At 41.9% G+C, this 20,836-nt stretch overlaps 1 protein-coding gene across 7 annotated transcripts in view; it reads left to right on the forward strand.

Moving 5' to 3' along the window:
- The window catches only part of Mettl16 (methyltransferase like 16), a 56,041-nt gene that overhangs the window by 22,739 nt on the left and 12,466 nt on the right, over positions 1-20,836 (forward strand). For 5 of the 7 annotated variants that reach the window (XM_017314719.2, XM_006533998.4, XM_006533999.3 and 2 more), the window contains 3 exons: positions 2,429-2,571; positions 10,278-10,347; positions 11,700-11,789. In XM_017314719.2, the coding sequence (XP_017170208.1) occupies positions 2,429-2,571; positions 10,278-10,347; positions 11,700-11,789 (303 nt within the window). Of the gene's footprint in view, positions 1-2,198; positions 2,265-2,428; positions 2,572-10,277; positions 10,348-11,699; positions 11,790-20,836 lie in introns of all 7 variants that reach the window. The other 2 variants (XM_006534001.3, XM_030246249.1) reach the window with 1 other exon arrangement.

A 20,836-nucleotide genomic window follows, 5' to 3' on the forward strand; every position in this document is an offset into this window, starting at 1 on the left:
AGTAAGTTTAAACCTGTCTGAAGCAACTTAGTGAGACCCTGTCTCAGAATTTGAAAGAGAAGGCCAGGAATGTATCTCAGTGGTAGAGTGTTTGCCTAGTATGTGAACGGCCCTAGCTTCAAACCTTAGCACTGTAACACCCAAAACATAATATATTTAAAAATTCAGTGTGGAGACTAGCAAGATGCCTCAGCAGTGAAGGCAGAGGATGTGGGTTCTGTTCCCAGCACTCACATGGCAGCTCACAGCCTGTTTATCACATCAGTTCCAGGGAGTCTGACCCCCTCTTCTGGCCTCTGGGCATCAGTGGTGCACATATGTGAGTGCAAACACTTACACACATAACATGTTTTTTAGAAAGTTACTAATTTTTTTATGCAGGGTCTCACAATTCAGGCTGCTGAAATTCACAGAATTTTTTTTCTTTTCTTCTTCTTCTTCTTTTTTTTTTTTTTTTTGGTTTTTCGAGACAGGGTTTCTCTGTATAGCCCTGGCTGTCCTGGAACTCTCTTTGTAGACCAAGCTGGCCTCGAACTCAGAAATCCGCCTGTCTCTGCCTCCCAAGTGCTGGGATTAAAGGTGTGTGCCACTACTGCCTAGCTCATAAAATTTCAAGTACTGTGATTATGCCATCATGCTCATCCCCAAATAAATAAATCTTCAAAATAAATTTATTTTGACAAAGCCAGGAATTTGAGCAGCAATTTATTGGAAATACTAACATTCCTTATTAGAAAATTATTTAACAATTTAAATAATTGAAAAGTTAGCTTTTGTGTAAATTTATGAAAAAATAACCCTGTCTACAGTAACATTTTATTTATTTATTTATTTATTTATTTATTTATTTATTTACTGTAAGTACACTGTAGCTGACTTCAGACAATCCAGAAGAGGGCGTCAGATCTTGTTACAGATGGTTGTGAGCCACCATGTGGTTGCTGGGATTTTGAACTCCAGACCTTCGGAAGAGCAGTCGGGTGCTCTTACCCACTGAGCCATCTCACCAGCCCTACAGTAACATTTATTAAAAATGTTGTTTGCCTCCATTCAAAAGATATGGATAGGGCTTTGGCTTCTTAAAGTGCCTGTCTGACATGCCAGACATTTTCTACATTGGCTGCTGCTTCTGCTCCAGCTCCAGTGTGAGTTCCTGAGCACTTCTCAGCATCTGCAGCTGAGCTGTGCTACCCTAGTGAGTGTGCAGTGTGTTTCAGACACTCCAGGCTGTGCTGCTGAGCATCTTTCCTTGTGCACACTTAGTGGCCCTTTGCCCGTTTTCCATGGGATGATTTCATTCCGTTACCTTGCCTCACTTTTCCCCTTTCTGGGTAAGGGTCCAGTCAGCTCCTTACAGTTCTACACTGAGCTAATTACCAGCCTGGGACCTTGCACATTCTGGGTAAGCCCTGTGCCACTCACCCTCCACTTTGCCAATTTTTAAATTGCGTTATTTTAGCCGGGCGTGGTGGCGCACGCCTTTAATCCCAGCACTAGGGAGGCAGAGGCACGTGGATTTCTGAATTCAAGGCCAGCCTGGTCTACAAAGTGAGTTCCAGGACTGCCAGGGCTATACAGAGAAACCCTGTCTGGAAAAACAAAAACAAAACAAACAAACATAAATTGGGTTATTTTTCTTCCTACTAAGTTTCAAGGACCACCTCCCCTACCCCCAATCCCTGGCTGTCCTGGAACTCTCTGTAGATCAGGCTGCCCAAAAACTTACAGAGATCCTCTTTCCTCTACCTCTAAGTCCTGGGATTAACGGCATGCACCACCATTGCCTGGCTATTTTAAAGATTCTCTATATTCATATCCTAGACCCAAGTCCCTTTAATTGTAATGATTTGCAAACATTTTCTCATCCTGTGGTTTATCTACAGTTTTCCATGGTTTATCCTTTATAATGAAACTGTTTTTAGTTTTGATGAAATACAATTTATCTATTTTGTGTTATGCTTTTTGGTGTTATATCTAAGAAACCATGGGCTAATCCAAGTTAATGAAAATTTACTTTTATGTTTTCTTCTTGAGAGTTTTATAGATTAAGCTCTTAGATTTAGGTCATTGATGCATTGGAGTTAATTTTTTTTTATATGAAGTGATGTAAGGATGGATTAAATACTTAAATATGAGAAAGAGAACCATATAAGTATTAGAAGAAAACATAAGTAAATATTTATCTAATCTTTGGGTAGATTTCCTGGCCATGGTATCAAGACAGAAAGCATAAAGGAAAAGCAACAGATTGGGCTATATAAAAGGTAAATGTTTTTATATTTAATCCCCAGGGCCTTGCGCATGCTAGGCAAGTGCTTTGTCACCAAGCTACAGCTCCCACTGGCTGTGTGTTCTTTTAAATCTTTAGTGTAGCACAATAACAAATAGATTACATTCAAAGACAGTGGCTTTTGTTGTTGTTGTTCAGGGTGTAAATTCCCGGAATTCTCGAAGACCTCCACCTAGTTCTGTAAACACCGGGGGCATCACAGAGATTATGGCAGAAGGAGGTGAGCTAGAATTTGTCAAAAGGATCATCCATGACAGTTTACAGCTCAAAAAAAGGTTACGGTAAGTACGAATTTTGTCTCATGTGATCCTAAAGAAATGATGTTGCTTTAAGGAAAAGTAATCACTGTAATTGAAAAATAAGTAGATAACATCCAAAGACTGTACAGATAAAAGGGAGACAGAGCCCAGATGGGCATATTGCTCCCATTAGTGTGGCCTGTGATGGAACAAAATCCACTCAAATATGGCTTTTGATTAGAAAACAGATGGATTTGAATCTGTCCCATGAACCAGAACCCGTTTGCTGCCTAGTCCTTGGAGCAGTTGAGGTTCTTGGACTCTGTTTCCTGAACCATGACAGACGTGAGGACATTGAGCTGTCAGGAACTTCATGACGAGAAACAGACTACCAGCCATCTCAGAAAACGGCTAGGGCTGTTCTGTTTTAAAAGCTAATTATTTTGGACAACACACCTGTCATTAAAGAGTGTTAGATTCTCACACAGGACAGCTTGTCTCTTGTAACTTTCCACTCTGCCACATGCTGTTAATATTGTAGATAATGTGTGTGGTAATTAAAATATAAAGAGTGCTCAACCCTAGGATTGAGTTTTATGAAACAGAAAGTGTTTTATTTTTGTGTGTCATAAAAGCATAATAAAATTTACTATCCAATAATTGTAGAAGGTTTATATCAGGAAGAGGCCATGTTGTGGGGAATGAGCTCAAGGCCTCACTATGGCAGGCACAGCACATATTGAGTTACCTCACAGCCTCATATTAGCCCATTTTTTTAAACTTGTAGGTATATTTTGCCTGTACGTGTATATATGTGTACCAAATAAGTGTCTGGTGCCTGAGGAGGACAGAAAAGATTGTTGGATCCCTTGGAGTAGAGTAGAGTTACAAATGCTGTGAGCTCATGTGGGTGCTGGAAATTGAACCCTGATCCTCTAGAAGAGCAGTCAGTGCTCTCAAACACTGCCCCAGCAGATTAGCAAGTTTTTTGTTTTTGTTTTTGTTTTTGTTTTGTTTTGTTAAATATTTATTTATTACATGTACACTGTAGCTGTCTTCAGACACTCCAGAAGAGGTCGTCAGATCTCGTTACGGATGGTTGTGAGCCACCATGTGGTTGCTGAGATTTGAACTCAGGACCTTTGGAAGAGCAGTTAGTGTTCTTAACTGCTGAGCCATCTCTCCAGTCCCCAGATTATCAAGTTTTAAAGTCTATAGTTTAGTAGTGCTAAGGATGTTCACATCTTCAGACCTCTCAGTAGTTTTGTTTTCATTGTTTGTTTTGAGTCAGAGTCTCTCTCTATAGCCCTGGCTGTCCTGGAACTTACTATGTAGACCAGGCTGGCCTCTAACTCATAAGGGATCTGCCTGCCTCTGCCTCCCAAATGATGAGATCAGCATAGTTCTCCACTATACAGGGCCAGAACCCTTGGTTTTCCAAGGCTGTACCTGCACCTCTTAAGCAGTCCCTGTTCCCTCCCTCATACAGCTCCAGCCACTGTCAGGTAACTCATCTGCATGAAGCCGGGCAGTGCTTGTCTTTTCTGGCTGGCTTCTTTCACTTAGCATGTTTTCATGCTTCATCCATCTTGTAACATCTGTTCTCTTCCTTTTGAAAAAAGGCAAATATTTTTGTGTAATTTTTGTTGCTGTATTCTGTTTTTGTTTGTTTGCGACAAGCACTTTATGTAGATCTCTGACTGGTACTTGCTGGTTTACAGCCTAGCAAGTAAGCACCAACTGCCCAGTTCAGGGAGAGAGCCTTCCTCAGGTCTAGTGGAGTATGACAGAGGACACTGCACGCATCTCCTCTTCTGACTCCTTCATGGGTGCCTAGGAACCCACCTCCAGGCTTGCACAAATACAAACATGAGTCAGTCTCTAAAAAGAAATGTTCTGCCTCTCACACATCACAGAAGCCCTTGTCTTAACATTAATGTTTTGCTTCAATTGATTTCATTAAAGACATATTAGAGTATATTGAAAGAGAAAGGCTCAGGCTAAACAGCCTTGAGGAAAGTCTTGAAGAAGTAAATTTAAAGAAAGTCAGCAGAGCATGTTTGAAGAAGAAATAAATATATGAGCGTTGTGCTCTAGCTGTGGCATGTAACCATATCACCATTTCATCACCTGCTGGCTTTTGTTTCTTCTCTCTCTTTTTCAGAAATTGTATCTCATTTATGTAGTTTTTGGCTGCCCTGGAGTTTGCTGTCTAGACCAAGCTGGCCTCTAATTTACAGAGATCTGACTGCCTCTTCCTTATCAGTATTAGGAGTGGAGTCATCTACCACCATGTCTGGCCATGTGTTGACTTTTGGGAGATTGGGCCAACCAGGAAAAAGGGGGAAACTGGAGATGGTTCTCTTAGGCTACAATTTAATGGGGAGGAAGCTGTTACTTTTTCAGGAGACCTTTAAATTATACATTTATCTCCACAGACTTTCATCTGAACTACAAAAATAAGTTTTAGGCAGTGACGTACAGGCCACAGGCATGTGTTTCATAAGTCTGGGTTTTCTGACTCGTTCTTCTCTGAGCTTTTGCTGAGGTTGACTAAGGGTTACTGGGGGTGCGGGGGGGGGGGGCGTGGCCTTTTAAGCCAATGAAACTGTCTTTGAGTTTTAAAACAAATTTTAAAGGAACATTCTAAGGAGTAGAAAGCTATTTATTATATTCTAGGTCTGCTTATATCTGGCTCTACTGCAGCCCCAAAGTTGAATAAGATGTGTAAAATTGGCTGAGAAAAGCCATTGTGTCTCTGGATAGTTGGCCATTTGGGAAAATATTACCACTTACAATTGATGTAGAAAGTGTTCAGTTCTCTGCAGTTAGGACTTAGGCAGAGTTGTCACCATCATCGTTGTCATCATCGTTATGTTAAATCACTAGTGACTCAGCTTTTAGACTGCTGCAAAAGGTGTGTATTCTGAGGCTCTATGAAAATATGAGATTGAAGACAGGTATCTTAGCTAGTTGTGGGGTACATGCCTTGTAATCCCAGCATTTGGAAAGCAGAGGGAAAAGGATCAGGGGTTCAAGGCCTTACTACATGAGACTCTACCTTGAAAGAAAAAAAAGAGAGAGAAAGAAAAATCTCTTACATATCTTCCCTTGTATGCATCTAAAGCATTTTTTTTCTTAAGTTGGGCTTAATGTTGAAAGCGTTTGTTCCTCCTTTAGAAGACTCAGGGTCATCCCAGCACCCACCTGGTGGCTCGCAACCTTCGGTAACTCCAGAAAGACACCAGGCATGTACGTGATGCACATAATAGTCAGGCAAAACACCTGTACTTAAGATCGTTTAAAATTTTAAATGTTATTGTTTTTCTTCTTATTTCTGAAGACATACAGAAATTCAGAAGGCTAAAGTCATGCTCAGTAACAATTTAGTTGGAGCCACCATATTTTGTTCTGCAGTTGAGGAACTTGAAGGGTAAAGTTAAACAGTGCGTTTTACTTCCAAGGCAAATTTTCTGATACATTTTAGTGGCCTGTACTGCAGTTCTGTTTCAGAACTGACAACAGTTGCAGCATGTAGCCATCCTGGGCTGCTTCATATTGGAAGGGGGAATATAAGAGTTTATTTTTAGCCATGACAATTTAGAATTGATGTCAGCTTAGTGATGGAGTTTGAGATAAAGCAGATCTCGGCTGCTCTGGTGACTGGAGGCCATTGCTCCAGCACTCTACTCATGTGCACTAAGGGGTTACACTCAGCCATTTTCATTCCAAGCCTTTGCTTGTAACATTCTTTTTTTATTATAACTTAAGTTTAAAAATTGGCTTAAATTTCTAACTATCCTTTCTCCATTGAAATGAGTCACAGTTCTTCAAATTTCTTACTGTTTTTCCATGGGTCAGTCTTTAAAATGACAGCATTTTTTTCAAATAATTGATTACAGAGTGGGTCAAAATAAACACAAGGCTATAATATCTTGCAAAGTAAGAATGAATGTCCCCAAATGACATATATTAGAAGGACATAAGACCTAATCCAAGCCAAATTATGTTCTAATGAATAACTCCATAAACAGTGAAGCTAGGAAGGTCATCGTTTTGTAGTTGTCACAGTAATAATTGATCTCTGGGAGAAACCAACATTGGGAAATTTGAAGAGCTGGGTATTGCCTGGGGACTCTAGCTCAGTGGTATAGTAAGTATGAAGCATCTTTTGTACATAGGTTTAATCCTAAGCATTGAAAAACAGCAAAGAACAGGGTATTTACATAGTATCTCTCCTTAGAGTACTGACTTTCAAAGAGTGGGAAATTTAAAGTGCAGAAGCCACAAGGACTGTCCCCACCCATGAGCTCCTGGTCTGATATCCCTAGAAGGACACAGGAGAACCTGTGTTTCCCTCACAACAAAAACAGGTACTCCAAAACTAATTCACTTCCTGACATGAAAGTAATGCATGATCAAGGAACCATTTCAGATTAAAGAGACTAAGGAGACATGACAGACAACTGAAATGCACAGCCACGCACTGGAGTGTGTATACAGGGAAGATTGGGGTAATATTCCAGGCCAGGTCATAATATCATGGGAATATTATATTTTCTCTAGTTTTGATCTTTGCTCTGTGTTGTTACCAAAAGGAAAGTCCGTTATCTGTAAACTGTACATGCCAAAATGTACAGTTCAGCAATGTTTCAAAGCCACCTCCCAAATAGGTTAGAAAAGATACAGAGCATGGGGACTTGTTAGTGGGTGAACCTGGGTGAAGGGTGTAGGAGAGTCACTTGTATTAATCTTGCAACTCTAACCGGCCAGAAATTATTTCAAAATAGTTTTTCTTGAAACTTGGCGTCTCAGAGGAATTGGGAAATGCTGTAATGAGCAGAGCACTGCTCCATGATTAAAAGCTGTAATGGGTTCATGGTCTCTCGGGGGGCCAGAGCTTCCTTTGTTCCTTTTTGTTCCACTTGCATTTTGATGAGTTGTCACAGGGTATCTCTTGAGGTTATAGCAGCATTTAGTGGTTAGGCTCGTTTACATATGAAGCTAGAAAGGGGTGGTTATATGTGTCTTTGAGACAATTTTCAAGTATCAGGGCAGCTTTTGAACTCATTATTTAGTGGATGATTACTTTGAATTTCTGATTCTCCTGCCTCTACCTCCCAAGGTATGCACCATTTTGTCCATGGCTTTGTTTGTGCTACGCAAGCACCTTCCCCTGTGCCCCCTTTTTTTGAGACAGACTCATATAATCTATGATTGAGACTGACTTGATTCTGATGCTACCCTTCCTGAGTGCTGGGGGTAATTTATAGCTTTGCACCATACCCAGCCTGTACATCTTCTTCTTTTTTTTTATGGATCTTTTTTTTTTTTTAAAGATTTATTTATTTACTATATGTAAGTACATTGTACCTGTCTTCAGACACTCCAGAAGAGGGAGTCAGATCTCGTTACAGATGGTTGTGAGCCACCATGTGGTTGCTGGGATTTGAACTCTGGACCTTCGGAAGAGCAGTTGGGTGCTCTTACCCACTGAGCCATCTCACCAGCCCTGTACTTCTTCTTTAAATGTACTTAATAAAAGAACTTGGGCTGGGAAGAGATTGAGTTTAAACTTGGCTTTAGTTGGTACAAGAACCATTTGAGTCACCTACTTCTAGAGTTTAAGAAGTGTCTTCTGAAGAATTTGTATCTAGTTATGAGATTGTATAGTAAAAGTTGTTTTTAAATATTTTTTGTAGTGCCGGGCTTGGTGGCGCACGCCTTTAATCCCAGCATTTGGGAGGCAGAGGCAGGTGGATTTCTAAGTTTGAGGCCAGCCTGGTCTACAAAGTGAGTTCCCGGACAGCCAGGACTATACAGAGAAACCCTGTCTCGAAAAAAAAAAAAAATTGTATTCAGGCTAGGGATGTGGGTAAATTGATAGAGTGTTTGTCTGGCATGCAAAAATTTGTGGGCTCAGTCCCAACCCACAAGCACTGAACATACCCAGCATAGTGGTACCTGCTTGTAATCCTAACACTGGGGTGAGATGGGGGTGAGGCAGAGGGTCAGAAGTTCAAAGTCATCCAGGCTACACAGAAAGATGGAGGGTAGCCGGAACTAGACTCTCAATCTCTCTTGCTTCTCACCCACTTCCCCACTTCTGTGTTTCCCTTTCATGTCTATATATTCTGTGATGACTTAACTCTTTCATACATCCTTTTTTTTTTGGTTGATTTTTTTTCTTTTCTTTTTTTAAAGAATTTTTTATTTTATGTATATGAGTACACTGTAGCTGTCTTCAGACACACCAGAAGAGGGCATTGGATCCCATTACAGATGGTTGTGAGCTACCATGTGGTTGCTGGAAATTGAACTCAGGACCTTATGAAGAACAGTTAGTGCTTTTACCTGCTGAGCCATCTCTCCAGGCTTCATTGATTTTTTTTTTTTTTAATCTAATATTATTTCTTTTCTTTTTGAATTTTATTTTTTAATTTGCTTTTCGGATCTTGACTGCTTTGTCTTTTGTTTGTTTGTTTGTTTTTGATATTTTTCGAGACAGGGTTTCTCTGTATAGCCCTGGCTGTCCTGGAACTCACTTTGTAGATCAGGCTGGCTTCGAACAAAGAAATCTGCCTGCCTCTGCCTCCCGAGTGCTGGGATTAAAGGCGTGCACCACCACGCCCGGCTGACTGCTTTTGTCTTAACTCTCATCTCTGTCCTATAAAATCAGCAGAATTGTTGGGCTATATTTGAATATCCCTTCCCTATACTGCAGTTGGAAATACGCTTGGAGCAGTAAGCTCTGACAGCCATGGTTGTAGGACTTACCTTCTATAATTTCTTTCCTTCATTTGTACACAGAGTTTCGTCACTTTCAACAAAAGAGGCAGTTGCCATGCTGTCCACTCCTTTATTGGCTGAAGTGCAGTCTTATATCCTTTCTGTATTTCCCAGACTATTTAGAATAATCATATCTTTCAGGTGAGAAAATCTCACCTGTTTTTCTCTACATGCCTTCAGGGTCTATGTTAGAGACCCTGTTAGAGCAGTTCAGAACACAAGTTCTGGAAGGATTCTATGTTTTCTTAATGTAGTGCCTAGGGTATTTATATTCCTTTTAGTTATATTTCAGAGATTTATTTATTTTTATTTTGAGTTTTTGCCTGTGTATATGTGTGTATACCATGTGTGTGCAGTGCCTGTGAAAACCAGAATAAGGAGTCACTGAATTGGGAGTTATAGATGGTTGTGAGCTACCATTTGGGAGCTGGAATACTGATCCTGGGTCCTCTGCAAGACCAAATGTAGTAAGCACTGGAGAACTGAGCTGCTTATTTATTTATTTATTTATTTATTTAGATGACTAGGTTTCACTGTGCACCATTGGCTAACCTGGTCTACATTGTGAGTTCCAGGACAGCCAGGGTGATTAAGGGCAAACATTGACCCAAAAAACAATCTGAAAACAAAAAAAGGATGTGTGCTATTCATATCCCACCTATAAGTAGTTTGTTTTTTATTAATTTTTTTTAATCCTTTGTGCACACATGTGGTGCCATGGTGAGTGTGTGAAAGTCAGTCTCTCTTTCCACCATGGCATCCGGTTATTGAATGCAAGTCTTTTTTTATGGGGCCATTTTGCCAGTCAACATAGGTTTTAAAGTTGCCTTGGGTTCCCCCTGTGCCCATATTTGTCTAATTTGTGCAATTTTTGTTATTTGTAACTTAAACTCAATATTTGTTTACTTCTGTTCTCAACGCTTATAACCAGTCTCCATTTGTTTTGCTGCTTTTTCAAGGTGGTATAGCTGTATGCTGGGAAAGAAATGCAGTCTGGCTCCACTGAAGGAAGAGCTTAGAATCCAAGGGGTAAGGCCATGTCATTACCATTCAGATGTGTCCTCTTAGGTCGAAATTTGGGTATAGCAGCTTTCTTTATACCCTAAAGCTAAATGTGTTTTAAATTTTTTTACATGTTTTTTTTTTTTTGTATGAATGTATCGTCTACAGGTAAGTGTGCACCTTCAAAGGTCAGAAGAGGCCAAGCCCTCTTCTGGAGCTATGGATAGTTGTGATCTACCCTGTGAGCTCTGTGAATCAGGCTGGGTCCTCTACAAGAGCAAGAATTGCTCCTAATTGCTGAGCCATCTCTCTCTGGCCAATATTTCTTGTTAAGGATATTAAAAGCTACAAAGTAATCCCTATTTCTTTATGAAATCTAGTACTGAAAGTTGCTTTTGGCAGGACTTTGGTTGGCTCTTGTCCTTAAAAAAGTAATTAAAGGCCAGGCGTGGTGTATTTTATATGCCTTTAATCCCAGCACTCAGGAAGCAGAGCAGGTGGTTTGTGTTTGAGGCCATCCTGATATCCATAGCAAGTTCCAGACAAGCCAGGGCTAAAAATGAGATTGTATCTCAAAACAACAGTAAACAAAGGCTTCCGAGTGGTGAATACTTGTCTGACGTGCTTGAGGTTGGGGCTGTTTACATGTGTGACCCCAGCACTTGGTAGAGAAAAGCAAGAGAGCCACAAGTTGGAGGCCAGTTTGGGGCCACATAGCCAGCCAAGTCCTCTGTCAAAGAAATAAAGAGGGGCTGGAGAGATGGCTCAGCAGTTAAGAGCACTGACTGCTCTTCCAAGGTCCCGAGTTCAAATCCCAGCAACCCCATAGTGGCTCACAGCCATCTGTAATGAGATCTGATGCCCTCTTCTGGTGTGTCTGAAGACAGCTACAGTGTACTTACATATAATAAATAAACAAACAAACAAACAAACAAACAAACGTCTGAAGACAGCTACAGTGTTCTTACATATAATCAATCAATCAATCTTAAAAAAAAAAAACAAAAGAAAGAAAACTACTTAAATAATTTTATACTGTCTCCAGAAAACTGTTTATTGTTTGAATTTATCTATAAATTTTAATATTTTATGAGAGGTAAAAGTTCTGTAAAGAGATTATGTGTTACCAGGCAGCTATATATACTGCATTTAAAAAAAAAAATAACGTTTGTTAACAAAAGAGCAACAGGAGTTAGCAGCCAGAAACACGAGTAGAGAGGCTTTAGTGTGAAGATGGGTGTGGTGTCATCCATTAGTATTGTCAGTACTCAGGAGGTTGAGGCGGGAATATCGGGAGTTCAGGGCATCCTTAGCTACCTGAGACCTTCTCTTAAACCAAACAGAACTTCCATGTAAGATGCTGTGTTTGCTGGTTTCAGGTTCCTAAAGTCACCTTCACAGAGTTTTGTCAGGGTCGGACAATGAGATGGGCCTTAGCTTGGAGTTTTTATGATGATGTCACAGTACCGGTAAGTAAAGATTTGCCTTGGCGTTTCCATATGCCTGTTGTGTGATAAGCTTCGGTAGACCATACATACAGTCTGATTCTGTGGTGTTCTGTTTTCCTCAAGTTTTATCCAGATGTTTATGGTAAATGAAAAGTATTTGTAAATAAGAGTAATCCTAGCATTTATTAGTTAGAAGTTAATCATTGTCTTAGTTTGGGTTTTACTGTTGTAAACAGACACCATGATCAAGGCTACTTTTATAAGGACAACATTTAATTGGGGCTGGCTTATAGATAGGTTCAGAGGTTCAGTCCGTTATCATCAAGGTGGGAGCATAGCAATGCCCAGGCAGGCATGGTGCAGCAGTTGCTGAGAGTTCAACATCTTGTTCCAAAGGCAGTCAGAAGAAGACTGACTTCCAGGCAGCCCAGACGAGGGTACCCATGTCCACAGTAACACACTCAATCTTGATAGTGCCTCTTGATAGTGCCACTTCCTGGGCCAAGCATATTCAAACCATCATAGTCCCACTCCTTGGCCCCCATAGATGCTTTCAAACATGAGTCTATGGGGGCTATACCTAGCATAATGCAAAATACATTTAACCCAACTTCAAAATGTTTCCATAGTTTGTAACAGTCTGAACAATGTTAAAATTTCAAAGCCTCTTCTGAGAGCCATCCAATCACTTAACTGTAATCCCCAAAGAAAGATGGGAAACCAGCTGGGCTGTTGTCAGACTCCAAACTCTGCATCTCCATGTCTGATCTCCTAGTCTTGTTTCATCTTTGTTTTCTTCTTTTTTTGGGGGGTGGGTGGGGTTGAGACAGGGTTTCTCTATATAGTCCTGGCTGTCCTGGAACTCACTTTGTAGACCAGGCTGGCCTCGAACTCAGAAATCTGCCTGCCTCTGCCTCCTGAGTGCTGGGATTAAAGGCGTGCTCCACCATGCCTGGCCTGTTGTAACTTTTTTATTGGGGGGGCTTGAACCCAGTGTCTCGATCATAGTGGGCAAATGCTGTACCCTTACGCTATACTCCCAGCTCTGTGGCTATGTCCTTTTCGTGTGTAACACTTTGGGATTGTGCTAATCTCAGTAAAAGGCTCTGGTTCATGTTTCATAATTACCATTAGAAAGTGTATGTAGGTAGCATGTGCCAGTAGTCCCAAGGAGCCAGCCTCAGACAGAGAGAGCAGCTGGGATTGTGGCTCAGTAGGTAAGAGTGCTTTCTGCTTTTCCAGAGTGGAGTTCAGATCTTAAACCCCACATCTGACAGGTCACAACACCAGAAACTACAGCTCCAGGGGCTCCAGTACCCTCCTGGTCTCCATATGTACCTGCCTGAGTGTGTGCATGTGCACAGATGAGTGCATGTGTGTATGCTCACATGTGCACATGCACACACACAAACACACACAAAAGCCACTCATTTTTAAGATTTATTTAGTTTATGTATATGAGTGGACTATCTGCATGAACACCTGCATGCCAGAAGAGGGCATCATATTCCATTATAGATGGTCATGAGTTACCATGTGGTTGCTGGGAATTGAACTCAGGACCTCTGGAAGAGCAGTCAGTGCTCCTAAATGTTTAGCCATCTCTCCAGCTCAAAAGCCACATCTTTATTTATTATTTATTTTATAAGATTGGTTCCCAAATTTCTCTCTCTCTCTCTCTCTCTCTCTCTCTCTCTCTCTCTCACACACACACACGCACACGCACACGCACACGCACACAGACTGAGTGGTTTCTGAGCCTCCCTGGGAAGTGATGGTAAGCAGCACCTGTCTGTTCTTATATGTCCCTGCAAGAGTGGTCTGCTTTTTGTTGCCTGGAGCCACACATTCTAACCTTTGCTCAGCTATTCAGCTCTTCTCATGGTGTGTATGGAGGCTAGTAGGGGTTCTTGCAGGTCTCTATCCGGGTCTGTATAGCAGGCTTGTTTTGGGAGTGTCTCTTCTAAGGATTTGGCCATTCTTGTCTTCAGAGGTATCCAAAATGTTGTTGTCTTTGAGATTCTGTTGCTATAGACAAAGAGGTAGATGTGTGTGGGAGCACAGAGGGACGATTTGCATATGCTTCCATGTTTCTGAACATATGAAGTGCGATTTGAAGCTGAGCCAACAACTAGTTGTACTGCAGGATTGAAATTGCTCCTATAGAGTGTCCTTTCTATGGAAGCCTGGGTTTGCTTCCAGATTTTTGGCAGGGCACCTAAAGCTTAGTGTTTGATTTGATCACTAATTAAAAAGATGCCTCTGCTTTCCATAGCTCCACCCTCCTTCAAATATTATCCTATTGTTTTCTAGACTACTAGGATCTGAACAGCAGATGGTTCAAATCATTAGCAGTGCCCCAAACTGTCCCCATACAGACACAAACAGCTGTGGGAAATCGAAGCAGCACCTGCTTCCAAGAGTGTCTGCATTTTTTTTTTTTCAGAGACAGGGCTTCTCTGTATAGCCTTGGCTGTCCTGGAACTCACTTTGTAGACCAGGCTGGCCTCGAACTTAGAAATCCGCCTGCCTCTGCCTCCCAAGTTCTGGGATTAAAGGTGTGCTCCACCATCACCCAGCGAGAGTGTCTGCTTAACCTGCAGCCCACATTTTTGACACAGCTGGAACAAGCTCAAAATGGGCTCTGATACTCCCCGAAGCAGCTCAGGGACATATTCCTTTGCCCTCTTTGATTGAGGGAGTCATCACAGATGCTAGTGTTGAAGGGCAAGTGTCTTTTTGCAAAGTCAGCGTCTATCTATCTATCTATCTATCTATCTATCTATCTATCTATCATCTGTCTGTCTGCTTGCTTAGAAAAGGAAACCATGAACAGCCTTTCTCCTTTTCATGGTATCTTATAGCCTTGCAGTTTCTAGCCATCAAAGAATGCCACTCAATAAAGGCCTGAGATTCCTTCCTTGCTACACAGTATTTTTCCCTCCACACCACTGCCATCACCCCTAAGCTGCTAATAATGCATTCCCCAGTGTTCTATTAGATGCACTGAAACTGCTGGGTGTCTATGTGTGGCAGTTTCTGATTTGTAGTAACCCAGCAACAGTTTCTCAGCACTGGCGCTCATGATCAACGATGGCCTTTCCCCAGGGTAGATCCAGGTTACTCAGGAGATTTCGGGTTGACCTTCCTCTTGGTTCCCCTGCCTTGTGGGAAGCTCACCTGACACTCCTTTCTTGATCTTGTTAGGGAGCGGGCAGGAGGAGAATGCTCTTTCAGTCTGGAGAGGAAGACATGGAGTAGACCTGGTTAAGCAGAAACACTGACCTACTTCCCCATCTCCAGCCTGCCGTTTAGCGTGATGTGCAAGTTCCTATGGTAACTTGTGATTTCTCTTATCTTAGGCCTCTTAACTTGTTTCTGTTGGTGCTGAATGCTGAAAATTCTAATTCAAGCAATTCAAGTGCTAACACTAAGCCCACTGCTGTTGTCTGGACTCATTTTAGCAACAAAAAGACAGTGCTAATGTTGGTAGAATTTTTGTGTCAACATTTCTGACTGATGAGGACATGGGGAAGCAGTGTAAGGCTGTTCTCCATAGAATGGCTGACAAGTCCCTTTTAGAGCCCCTTTCCCCAGGTCTCTAATTCTGCAAGGTGGGGCATTAGCTCTATTTTGCCTTCAGGAAGTTTGATGTTGGTGAAGGATACGGTAGAGAGTGACACATAGTTGTAGTAAACTGTGTACTGTTGATATGAACATTGCCCAGGAAGCAATACTGGTTTATAAAGTATTCACAGGGCTGGGGGAGTCAAGTGCTCAGTGGTTGCAAGTGCTTATTGTTCTCTCAGAGGACCTGGGTTAGGTTCCCAGCACCCATGTAACAGCTCACAAACACCTGTACGTTTCATTGTAGGGAAACCCACACCTTTTAGTCGCCATGGGCACCAGCATGCATATAGAAAGAAGTACATGCATACATGCAAGGCATTTCCCTTAGCCTGGGCTACCCCATATAGCTTATTAACAAGGCTTTTATGATTAGATGGAATGATTTAAAATAAAAATTTGTGGGTTTTTTTTTTGTGTTTTCTGGCTATACTCTATAGATTTTGTTTTGTTTTAGGATTTATTTTTAACTATGTGTGTTGGGAGTTATGTGTACAAAAGGGAATGTGCCCACAAAGGCCAGAGGAATCAGATACCCAGGAGCAGGGGTTACAGGCAGTTGTGAGCCTTTTAAGGTAGGGAGTTGAACTCCTCAGAAAGAGTAGCATCTCCTCTTAACTCCTCAGCCATCTCTACAGCCCTGGTGGTTTTGGTTTTTAGGTTTGTTTTTGTTTTTTAATTGAGACATAGTCTCACTATGCAGCCTCGGATGGCCTGGCTTGCTATGTTAAACAGGCTGACCTTGCCTCCTGAGTGCTAGGATTAAAGGCATACACCAAGTTCGCTTTAGATTTTCTTTCTTAGAAAAATGTTTTTATTTATTGAGATTAGAGAGGTAGCTCAGCAGTTAACACCACGACTGTTTTTCCCAAGATTTGACTCCTAACATCCAAATGAGGCGGCTCACAACTGTCTTTATAATTCCATTTTCTAATGCTCTGACATCCTCTGGCCCCAAAGCACCTGCATACATGTGGTAACACATAAATTCACATAGACATACCCACACAAATCTTTAACATTATATATGTGTGTGTGTATACATATGTATATATATTGTTGGTGAGCACATGCATGTATATGTATATGGGGTCAGAGGAAAACTTGTTGGAGCCAGTCCTCTCTTCCAACTTGAGCTCCCCCCCCCCTTTACCCCATAGTCAGGCTTGTGGAGCGCTACCTGTACTTGCTGAATCAACTAGACAGGCCCCTTCATAGATTTTCTTTTTTAATGGATTATGGTTCTTGTGGTCTCACAGCTCACACCACTGAGAACACATCCTTTCTATGTCTCTTTTTTAGAAATATTATTTAATATATATAAATACAATGTAGCTGTCTTCAGATATACCAGAAGAGGGCATCAGATCCCTCTTCTGATACAGATGGTGAGCCACCATGTGGTTTCTGGGAATTGAACTCAGGACCTCTGGAAGAGCAGCTACTGCTCTTAACCACTGAACCATCTCTCCAACTCCTTCCCCCTCTTTTAAATAATTTATTTAATTTTATTTTATGTGCATTGGTGTAAGATTGTCAGATCTCTTGGAACTAGAGTTACAATCAGTTGCCATGTGGTTGCTGGGAATTGATCCTGGCTCCTCTGAAAGGGAACACAGTCCTCTTAGCTGCTGAGCCATCTTGCCCAGCCCCTTCATAGATTTTTCAAGACAGATATTTGAAGGATTCTAAGCACATGTCTCAGGGTTGACAGCTGGAATTTGGGGGTGAACATCAATTTGGGAGCTGGAGAGATGGATCAGCAGTTAAGAGCACTGACTAGAGGAGCTAGAGAAAGTAGCCAAGGAGCTAAAGGGATCTGCAACCCTATAGGTGGAACAACATTATGAACTAACCAGTACCCCGGAGCTCTTGACTCTAGCTGCATATGTATCAAAAGATGGCCTAATCGGCCATCACTGGAAAGAGAGGCCCATTGGACACGCAAACTTTATATGCCCCAGTACAGGGGAACGCCAGGGCCAAAAAGGGGGAGTGGGTGGGTAGGGGAGTGGGGGTGGGTGGGTATGGGGGACTTTTGGTATAGCATTGGAAATGTAAATGAGCTAAATACCTAATAAAAAATGGGAAAAAAAAAAAAAAAAGCACTGACTACTCTTCCAGAAGTCCTGAGTTCAATTCCCAGCAACCACATGATTGTGGGGCATTGGGCTAATACACAGACAGGCTGGTATCCATCCAGTCAAGCTGAGATGTTGAACTCCGGGACCCGGTGGTGATAATTCACCTACATGGGACAGAAGGAGTTCTCTCATGTCTCCTGGACCCTGGCTCCTGTCAAAGTTACCGCCCCCTCAGCCCCCACAAGAGAAGAGTGGTCATTAGTCATGTAGGCAATGCCCCAAGCTTCTGACCTTCAGGCTAGACTCCTCCCCAGTTACCTAGCAACAGAAAAGATAGCAGCATACTTTAAGAGGAGCTGTTTGGCTCCTCCTCACTCTCACTCCTCTCCTCTTTGTCTTCTCCTCTCCTCTCTCTTCCTCTCTCTCCCTCTTACTCTGTAGCTTTTCTTCTCTCTTTCTCTTTCCCCCTTCTCTCCTCTTGGCCATGGCTGGTCTCTCTCTCTTTTACCTTTTCTCTTTCCCCCATCTTTCTATAATAAAGTTCTAAAACCATAGACAGTCTCTGCTCATCAAGGCCCGCTGCACAGACTCTCTCCTGTGTGGGAACCTCTCTCCCTCAGCCCTCTCTCCCATAACCCAGGGGCAACAGGGTGTTCCCCCCAACCCCCCGTTAAGGGCTGCCCCTTGTCCACCCCCTGTCGAGTAGGGTCAGTGACTTAGATGCCCACCCATGGCCCAGTGTAAAGTGTCCGGCAGCCCTCCCGTGTCTGCCTGCCCAGAGCATAGGTGGAACTCTGGCCAGATGTGGGCTATCCTCCCTCCTCCTCTTTCCCCTGCCCCTACTTTTTAGTTCCCACACATGGTAACTCATACCATCTGTAATGGGATTTGATGCCCTCTTCTGGTGTGTCTGAAGATAGCTATAGTGTACTCATATAAATAAAATAAATTAATAAATCTTTAAATAAAAACATCAATTTGGTATTTTATGCTTCATTTTTAAAAATTTATTTATTTATTATATGTGAGTACACTGTAGCTGTCTTCAGACACACCAGAAGAGGGCGTCAGATTTCATTACAGATGGTTGTGAACCGCCATGTGGTTGCTGGGATTTGAACTCAGGTCCTCTGGAAGAGCAGTCAGTGCTTTTAACGGCTGAGCCATCTCTCCAGCCCAGGTTTCATTTTTTTTATATGTGGTTTTTGTTTTGTTTTTGTTTTTGTTTGTTTTAAAATCAGATTTTAGCTATGAAATTTATTGATGGAATATTGTTGTTAAGAAATAGTTTGGGAAGTGATTGTACGCTTTAGTGTTTATATGTAAGGGTTGGGTTTTTTTTATTTCTTGTTTGGTTTTTACCTATTTATTTAAGGGTAGGAGTCTCATTGTTGTTGATCTGGCTGGCCTGGATCGGGTGTGGTGTTTCTCCTTCCTCTCCTTGGTTCTGAGATTCCGGCATGTGCTTCCACACCAAACGTTAAAATGGTTTGTGATCTCGAACCGTACCAGGCTCCATAATAGGCTATAAAACAGATGGAATGGTTAGGGAACTGAGCAAAGAAATCAGAACCTTTTTAGTTCCTTTTAGGTTTGTGGCGGAGTACAACAAACCTGAGACAGTGCCTGTAAGGACTGTCTAGGCATAAGTGCTGAGGTGACTGATAGGGGTAAGAGCATTCAGAAAGACACAGGGAAGACTAATCTGCTCAGACATCACTTCAGAGAGGAAGATTCGCCCATCTGTTTCTTTGTCAGTTTGTCCTAAGGAAGACGTTGTTGAATGTTTAATGGAACAGCTTAAGACATACATCGAGGCCTTGCCCTGTGTGTAGCACATCGCATGGTTTTGGAAGGTTTGCGGTGCTGCATATAGTTTTTATTTAAATACACGTAGCATCCTCTTTTTATTAAACCAGGAAACAGTTCTATGGAGAGTGGTACCAGTACCTGGAGGCTGCACAAAGTCAAACCACAGTCTAATTTTCTAGCCCAAACCTTAAGCACTTGGATATTTTACTTACCTAGATTCTTGCCTTTTCCTGAGCCTCCTGTGCCATAACCTCCCTGGGCAGCCTTTAGTCAGAGTCTTGCTTAGGAATATTCCAGTAGTCTCTCCTCTGAGAGAATCAGAGTCACCCTAAGTCTAACATTCTGATCAGAGCTCCTGAGCAGGCCATGTACACATGTTCAGTGATAGAATGCTTTCCTAGCATGACGGAATCTGGGTTCCACCCCTCACATCACTGTAGTAATAATAACAACAACGACTATTATTATTATTACTTCTATAGATATGAAATTCAGGATATAGGTACAGAATTTATGGAGTAGATACAGAAGAGTTTATATTTGCTATAGTAGAGCAGAGTGGAACAGTTTGGCCCTGTCTCAGCCTCCTTGTAAGGTCCCAATTTTCTCTTTCTCATAGTAGTTGCCTCTGTGGAGGTTTTGTTTTTGTTTTTGTTTTGTTTTGTTTTTTTAATTAGCATATACCTCATGGCCCCTTAATTGATTGATGCTGTCTAATAAGGTAGTCAGGAGAATTGAGAATTTGAGACCAGTCTGGGCTATGTGAGATCCTGCTTCAGAAACAGCAACAACAAAATCATTTCATTTGGGAAAATAACTTTTTTTTATTAGTTTCTTTTAAAAAGGTATAAAATTGCAGGGCAGTGGTGGCGCACTCTAATCCCAGCACTCAGGAGGCAGAGGCAGGCGGATTTTTAGTTCAAGGCCAGCATGGTCTACAGAGTGAGTTCCAGGTTAGCCAGGGCTACACAAAGAAACCCTCTGTGGGGTGTGTGTGTGAAATTTTCTTAGTGCCAGAGACCTATGAGGTTGAGTTTAACTATCAATTTCTTTTTTCTTTTTTGTTTTTCAAGACAGGGTTTCTCTGTGTAGCCCTGGCTATCCTAGAGCTCACTCTGTAAACCAGACTGGCCTCGAACTCAGAAATCCACCTGCTTTTGCCTCCAAAGTGCTTGGGACTAACGGTGTGTGCCACCACATTTGGGTGGAACTTAATCTCTTTCAATTTCTAAGAATAATGGAGTTCACTCTTAGCGTTCAAAGAGTTAGAGCAGAGCAGCTCCCCTATAGCAGAGGAGAAATGGCAGGATCTTCACGTAAGATCACTTAGGACAAAAGATATCTGTCTGAAAAGATGGTATATGGCTGTCCTTTTTGCCATTCTCGTTGTGTGTTGAGTAGGCTGTTAGGATGCCGTGAAGTACAGTGGAAAATCCCACTTTTGTCCCTCATCATCCCATGTGCCACTGTCTTTCTTCTCCCCGGCTTACTAGAAACCTTGTTTCAAGTTCCTTGTGTGCTTGGCTCTTAGTATCCAGTAGGAAC

Source organism: Mus musculus, chromosome 11 (assembly GCF_000001635.26).
Source record: "Mus musculus strain C57BL/6J chromosome 11, GRCm38.p6 C57BL/6J".
In the NCBI taxonomy this organism is placed as follows: domain Eukaryota; kingdom Metazoa; phylum Chordata; class Mammalia; order Rodentia; family Muridae; genus Mus; species Mus musculus.